This window comes from Oculina patagonica, chromosome 9 (assembly GCF_052425735.1).
Source record: "Oculina patagonica isolate OP01 chromosome 9, crgOcupat, whole genome shotgun sequence".
NCBI classification, from domain to species: Eukaryota; Metazoa; Cnidaria; class Anthozoa; order Scleractinia; family Oculinidae; genus Oculina; species Oculina patagonica.
Window position 1 is genome coordinate 5,315,379 of NC_135766.1, and position 8,147 is coordinate 5,323,525.

Below are 8,147 nucleotides of genomic sequence, written 5' to 3' on the forward strand. Positions count from 1 at the left end.
ACTATATAAACTCAGTGGAAAACTTGAACATTAACTTAAAAAGGCGGCAACCGACCGCCGATCGAGTAGAGCGAAACTTTCATATAGTGACTGTAGTCACTGCACGGTAAAAACAAGCTATCGTATTTCAAATCTAGCTCGCATTGCAGATTTACCGATAAGGCAGATAAGGAATCCGGCTAGTAATTATCACTGCCTACTTGTTGTGAATACTTGGCTTTCTCTTAGGAAAATAAAATCATTCGCTAAACATACATTTTATTTTACCGCAAAGATCACGAGACGCACATCGATTAAATCCACTGCGGTGTAAATAGTGTCACACCAGCGGAGAGGCCGTGTCACGATCTTTACATCGCTGTAATAAAAAGCTAGAAATATACCAAAAGTAGTTGTCTTCAATGAAACCACTAGCTTTTCCCACCCCTAGCAAGTTTTGATTTAGAAAGAAACGATTCCTGGAACAAGGCAGTGAGAGGGCGGTCACACATAATTTCGCGGGCGACTAACAACACGTCACTTGCTTTCATTTATTTAAATGCGTTGTCTTTTTAAAAACTTCTCTTCAAATGGGTTGAACTTGACAGTTATGTGTCTTGCCTTGAGGTACGTAGCTTTAGAACGAATATTGTTCTGTATTTTGAGGCAAATAGACGAGAGTTTTCATTCATGTTAACAGAACTACTCACACTGTACTCAGCCAACGCCAACGCCAGCTAGTCGATAATTCAAGTCCTCGGAAGCGTCACGGCAAATAGCGAAAATAATTTCTCTGCTTCTGTTCGGCGTAAATCGGTGATTTGAACGGTAAAATGATCTTTACAACGATGTTCTATGGAAGTTTCCTCGGCCACACTGCTCAGTCCTTCATTGTTTGAGCCAGCAGTATTTAACAAGGCGGCTTCTCTTTTAAAATTTGGCGCGCTTTTTAGTATAATTTATATCAATGAATCATTCCGCGTAAATTACATTCCGCATAATTATGCTATTCCGCAACTCATGCCACATGCCATTCCGCAAACTCATTCCGTCTTTTACCCTCACCGTTGTAAATCGCGCTAGTTTATATTAAACGTGAGCAGCAATTAAGGAGAAATGAAGTGATTTAGAAACTCCTGTTGCAATAAAATCGCATCAATAAATGGTTAGAAATCTTACTTTTTCAACCAAGCTTACATGATCTCTTCGAGATATCGACTTTTTTGCATGAAGTTAGTATGAGTAGAAGGTTTATTCTGGGCATTGTTGTTCGAACATATCATGGAAGAATTCAAACGTCTTTCAGTTCAAGCATTTTTTTTTATTTTCGCGGAGGAAATGCTGTATTCGTCAGTCGCGACGGCTGGGTGCTTTGCGAGTCATATACTTTGGCTTGGTTAAAAATGGTAAACTTTGACGTTTGTTTTTAATCGAAATAGTTGTTTCCTTTCGAGTTAGAAAGATTACTACTCGGCTTAATGCAGGGTTCCCGATAAAGGTTACGCACGACAGAGTCACCTTTTGTCTCGTCACGCAATCTTAACCCCACATTGAGAAGTAAATTTTCGTTTGTATCTAACCAAAAGCCGCTTTTCCTCGCGTTATTCTTTACCTTACGGCTACACATGCCATTTTTAACGACTACATTTCCAGTAAAACAGTTGCTGTTTTTTTCTAATGGCGATGCATTAACTTCTGAACAGAAGCAAAAACTTTTAACGTTTACTGCTTCCACCGGAAGTAATTTCACAACAGGCTACAAAAACACTTGTAAATATCACTTCACACCTGCTTTGAATGATGTTGCAATTCTAAATTGTGCAACTCAGCAAAAATAATCAATTGTCACGAAATGAGTTCCCTTTTGTTAACTATTAGCAACGTTTTAGTGTGTGAAAGACCTGTATCAGTACGAATTTGCGTTGTTAATCTTTTTAGGTTAAATTAATATTAGCGCCTAAAGACTTGTACCAGTACAAATTGCGTTCTTAATCGTTTTTAAAACTTCGTTGCCCTCGAGCGCTGAACCCCTCACATTCTTAATTGGTTATGTCACGTAAGATTTGAGTGACAGTTTACAAGTCACGCGCTTTGATCACCCACAGCGGAAAGTATTCCCTTGAGAAATTAAAGCAGTCCCTTGGGAGTGAACAAATATGCAGTAAGACAGGGAAATTGGTTATCCACATATCTCGTTTTTTTGCTTGATAACAAGCAAGCAAACAAGTCGAAAAAAGGACAACTTTTCAGTGTAGAATTCGAGTAAGCAACTGAACAGCCTTACCTCTATATAAAGTACAGTTCACGAGAGTGAGTCTGTATGACCACGAAGTTTAGGCAAGCCTCACAAGGTACCCCGCCCATAGACTTCCCCTGGACCCTCTAATGAAAAAATGAAAAACAATTTTAATGCAGGGGACCACGCAACGAAGAATAAAACTACTTGGCTTGTCTGTTGCCGGATCTCTTGCTGAAGACATGCTCGTATCAGACGTCACTCTAATGGTGGATTTCCACTGACGCGTAAATTTTTACGTGCGTGAAAAAAATTAGAGACAATGTATGAACGGCCTGCGTAAACGTGTACGCAAGCCGTTCATACATTGTCTCTACTTTTTTTACGCACGTAAAAAATTACGCGTCAGTGGAAATCCACCTAAAGTGTTAATAAAACCAGATTGATTGCAAGGCTAGTACAACGGCAGAAGGGGAAGATTTATTGGCCAATATTTCAACGAGCAGAGCTAGTCTTTTTCGCATTTTCAGGGTCAGTACTGGCCGTCTTGCCCTGAAGAAGACTTCAACCTTGCTAGTTAAATAAATTAAATTTTGCCCTACTGTGAACCACTAATTAGCCTCTCACGCAGTCGTTTTTATAGGCGATCGTGTTTCACAGCCCCAACCGCCAGCCTTACTCCCCATTTGCAAACTCGGTCCAGACCTTTTGCTCGACAACCGCGCGGATTTGCAAAAGATAGGACTTTTTTGCAGTTCAGTGACAGTTTATTTTACTTGTCCGGTACCAGTTTTGTCTAAAAACATGTTGAGGATTTATTTTTCAAATTTTACAAATGACTCGACTGAGCTGAGGTTCAGTAAATCGCCCGAATCTCGAATTGAAGTGACGTCACAAAACCCAGCGTGCTTTGCGCACCACACGTACGTGTTTCACTCCGCCCGCTGTCTTCCTCAACTCACGTGATAAATATCCGGTTGTTACGAATGGATTCGGTTTGGTGAAGTAAACGTTTACCAGACTGAACGCAGGATTCTCGGTAACACAACAATTTTACTCAATTCCAGCTTAACATGTCGCACCCTTCGACAATCAACTCAAAACACTTCTCGTCTCAAGTTCTTCTCTGAAAGTCTCTCTCGCGTGGCCTAAGCGAAAGTCTAAAAATAAACATCCTCGTGGGAAAATACGTCACATGGACAATGTCACGAACAATGTCACGCTCAGTTTCGGAAGTAACACAATTTTTTGTAACATAACCCCCTCTTGAAAAGAAATTGGCAAACATTTCTCAATAATAACGAAAAATTGACTTTACAGAATTGGGGGTAGTCCAGTGTCTTAGATTTGTCCTTCTTACTCAACCACTCGGCTCAGGTAGTCTGCTCCAACATTGTCTGATCCCTTGATAGCTTCAACCTTCGGGTTATAGCTCTGAAGAAAGATCGCCCAGCGCATAAGGCGACTGTTCACGAACTTAGCACTGTTCATGTACTTGAGAAGCTCGTGATCTGTCTGCAGTACAAAATGTACTCCATACAAGTATAGGTGAAATCTCTTGATCCCCCACACAATGGCTAAACACTCCTTCTCGATAGTAGAATAATTCCGCTCCGCATTGGACAGTTTCTTGCTAGCGTAACAAACTGGAAACAGCTTTCCTCCATGCTCTTGCATTAGAACAGCGCCAATGCCATTATCTGATGCGTCAGTTCTCCAGTAGTACGTCTTGCTAGGATCAGGAAGATGCAGAATTGGCGTGCTTGTAAGGTGTGCCTTGACTGACTGATAGGCTCTCTCCTGGGCTTCACCCCACTCCACTCTGTTCGGCTGGCCCTTGCGTGTTAGGTCCGAGAGGGGAGCTACCACTGCAGCGAAATTTGGGATGAAATCTCGGTAGTATCCGGCCAATCCCATGAACGAACGGATCTGCTTCTTGGTGCTAGGTCTTGGGGCGTCTCTAATCTTAGCCACATTATCCTCATGAAGTCCCACTGGACCACACTGCAACTGATGACCAAGAAACTCAACACTGTCTACGCCAAAAATGCACTTGCTTGGTCTGACTGTCATCCCGAACTGTAGTAGTCGCTTGAATAGCTCGCGAAGGGCTTCGAGATGCTCCTCCCACGTACGGGTGTGGACTAGGATATCGTCCCAGTAGAATTCGACGTTTGGCAGATCCTTCAGTAATCTTTTCATGGCGCGTTTAAGGGTTGCTGCGGAATTAACCATCCCAAATGGCATTTTCAAGAACTCATACAACCCATCAGGCGTTACAAAGGCTGTCTTCGGGATATCTTCCTCCGGTGTGGTTATCTGCCAGTATCCTTTGCTAAGGTCAATCTTCGAAAAGTACTTGTCACCGTTTAATTTCTGGAAAAGCTCCTCTGCAGTTGGCATTGGTTCAGGATCAAATACAGTTAGCTTGTTTAACTTTCTATAATCAACACATACCCTGTTCGTTCCATCCTTTTTCTTCACAACAACAACGGGTGACGAATACGGCGAATTAGATTCTCTGACCACGCCCATCTTAATCATATCGTTAATATCCTCCTTAAGAGATTCTCTGCGGCTGTACGGAACAGGATACGGCTTAGATCTGACTGGCTCCTCTGACGTAAGCTTGACGTGGTGCTGAACCAAGTTCGTGGTACCGGGCGCTTCGGTGAATAGACTTGAGAACTGGTGTGCCAAGTCCATAAACTCATCTCTTTGGTCATCTCTAAGATTGGGTCCTGTAGTCACGTCATGGATAGACTCCTTCGGTACATATCCTCCAATCTCCAGGAAGTCGGCTTCAACTTCTGTCTCCTCAGTCTCAGCCTCGATTGCCACCGCTGACACTTCTGCTGGCTCCTCTCGCTCAAAATACTTCTTGAGGAGGTTGACATGGTAAACTCTCTCTTTGCCCTTGACTTTGACCTTGTAATCGTTAAGGCCTACAACAGCGCTGACTTCAAAAGGGCCTTTCCACTGCATTAGCAACTTGTTGTGGTCAGTTGGCAGTAATACAAGTACCTTGTCCCCTGGCTGGAGCTTGCGGACCTTCGTTTTGCGGTCATAGTAGTGCTTCCCTTTCTGCTGGGATTTCTGCAACTCACTGTGGGCAAGGTTGAGAGTATCTTCTAGCTTCTCGCGCAGCTCGAAGACATACTGGTAACTGTTCTTTACTTCTGGTTCTTCTACTTCTTTCGTCCACAGTTCCTTCAGAATGTACATGGGTACTCTGACAGCTCTCCCATACAATAGCTCAAACGGTGCAAATCCTGTAGACTCCTGGGGAACTTCACGGTAGGCAAACAGCAGCGGGTTGATGTAGCGATGCCATTGCTTTGGCTGCTCACTGCACAATCTTTTCAGCATTAACTTCAGTGATCCATTAAACTTTTCGGTCATACCATTACACATGGGGTGGTACGGAGTTGTCGTCAGCTGCTTGAGGCTCAAGAGACGCATTACTTCCTTCATACATTCAGAGACAAACTGTGTTCCCAGATCGCTAAGGATCTCTTCCGGTACTCCAAGGCGGCTGAAGATGTCTACTAGGGCTTCTGCAACGGTTTCTGTATCAATGTTCTTCAACGGCACAGCTTCTGGGTATCGAGTTGCATAATCCACGAGCGTCAGTATGTATCTGTGACCTTCCTCGCTTGGCGGGCCTATCGACCAATCAGGTCGATTGCTACTCTCTTAAACGGCTTGTCAATTATCGGCATCTTCTCCAACGGAACTTTGGGGACTGATCCCTTTGGTACGGTCTTCTGACATACATCACAGGATTTACAATGTCGGGTGACATTTCCTTGGATACCAGGCCAGTAGAACGCAGCCTGAATTTTGTCAGCTGTCTTCTTTATGCCCATGTGTCCACCCATTATTGACCCGTGAGCTACATCCATGATTTGGCGTCTCAACGGGGTTGGAACCAGAACTTGTCTCACTGGCTTTCCACTATTTACGTACGGGTGCTTGTAAACTCGATACAGGACTCCGCTCTTTCGCTCAAATGAGATCTCAGCTTGACCCTTCACTCGAGTGTCATCGCGGTCCCAGTACTTCTTCAAACTCGCATCCTCACGCTGCAACTGCATAAGCTTCTCTCTATCTACTATGGGACTCTCTGATGAACTCGGTACCTTCAATGGGGTATGTTCTCCGGCTTTCTTAGCTTGACCTCTAGTAGTCACGGCACACGCTTCCTGCCAGCTGGGGTCTGGGTCATCTGCGGCTCTTGCACCAGGCACATTACCAACGATAAGGTCATAGATCGCATTGGGGAGGCACTGTGCTTCAACTTCTCCTGACAGGTAAGGGGTGTCCACAGTGATCTTTGCAATAGGTACTTTTCTCACAGTATTGTCTATAAGCAGCATACAATTGAAGTCACCAGTGTACTGCTCCTCTGAAACTAACTCCTTCTTTACTACAATACCACTGCAACCAGTGTCTCTCAGAACATCCACTGTCTTTTCACCCACTCTACCCTTTACAACAGGCATCTTGCTTCTAGCTCCAGTCAACGGCTCCACGCACGCATTGCTAAGCAACGGAATCCTTTTTCCACAGGCTAAAAGGAGCTGACTTTCATCAATCTCAGGCTTAGATACTCTAAATTTACGACGGTAGCCGTCCTCAGTTAAATCATACCTCTTCATCAGTGCCAGTTTCATTTTATCGTAATCCGTAGCGGCTTCCTCTGACAATCGTGAATAAACATCCAGGGCGCGTCCTGTCAACAGAGCACTAAGCTTTGTAGCCCAACCATTCTTCTCTCACTTAGCGTTCGTGGCGAACCGTTCAAAACGCTGGAGATAGGCATCGAGGTCATCCTTGCCGTCCACAAATGACGGCAGCTTGGGTGTCTTGGCTCGTTCCTCTTTGTTATTGTTCGGTTGTGCGGGGAAATGTCCATCTCCCGCCAAACGTGCTAGATCCAACTCATGCTGTCTTTTCGCGGCTTCGATCGCTTCTCTCTGTCTCAAAAGTTCCGCTTCCCTTTCCATTTTTCGGAGATCGCGTTCCTGGCGCCTTGCTTCTCTTTCATCTTCTTCCTGCCGACGTTTCTCGTCTCTCTCTTCTGCTTGTTGTCGACGTCTCTCTTCTTTCTCCTCTTGTTGTGTTTGAAGTCTCTCCTCTTTCTCTTCTTTTTCTCTCTGAAGTCTTTCCTCTTTCTCCTCTTGTTCTTTTACAAATTTGAGCAGCTTTTCTCCTTCGAGTCCAAACTTTTCTCCCATCTGAATAAACTTCTCCATTGCCAAAGACGCTTGAAAGGTTACCACAAAATAATCGAAGCAAACAATCTTCGCAAACGCGACTCACTTGTAATTCGATTATCCTCGACGATAAGTTCCACAAACCACACACTTCGAATTAATTTGTTTCTTTCCTGCGATTACGGTAGTAAATAAACTCTTCGTTCTTGTGCTCCACTCACACACGGCAAATAGTCAAACAAACAATCCACACAATTACTTTCGATTCTCCGGCTCGACGATAAACTCGACAAATCGACACAAACCACACACCTTGAAAGAAACTGTTCCTTTCTAGCGGTTAGGTTAATAAATAAACACTTCTTGTGCTCTACACACAGCAAATAATCAAAACAAACAATTCTCATAGATGCTGCTTGCTTGTCCTTCGATTCTCCTCGACGATAAACTTCACAAAATCGCCACAAACGACACAACTTGAATAAATTTGCACCTTTCCTGACCTGGTTACGGTAGTAAAGTAAACGCTTCTTATGCTTCACTCCCGGACAGGCCCCCAATGTTACGAATGGATTCGGTTTGGTGAAGTAAACGTTTACCAGACTGAACGCAGGATTCTCGGTAACACAACAATTTTACTCAATTCCAGCTTAACATGTCGCACCCTTCGACAATCAACTCAAAACACTTCTCGTCTCAAGTTCTTCTCGGAA

General features: G+C 43.9%; 1 protein-coding gene across 1 annotated transcript; it reads right to left on the reverse strand.

Annotated features, from left to right (window-relative positions):
* Positions 1–5,880: 5,880 nt before the first annotated feature.
* On the reverse strand, positions 5,881–6,911 carry LOC144666553 (uncharacterized). The gene has a single exon (XM_078527972.1). The coding sequence runs from the start codon at positions 6,889–6,891 to the stop codon at positions 5,881–5,883; it is 1,011 nt and encodes a 336-aa protein (XP_078384098.1). The 5' UTR covers positions 6,892–6,911.
* Positions 6,912–8,147: the final 1,236 nt, after the last annotated feature.

Excerpts from the sequence above, each read along its gene's own strand:
- LOC144666553 (XM_078527972.1), bottom strand. The coding sequence starts at position 6,891 with ATGAAACTGGCACTGATGAAGAGGTATGATTTAACTGAGGACGGCTAC.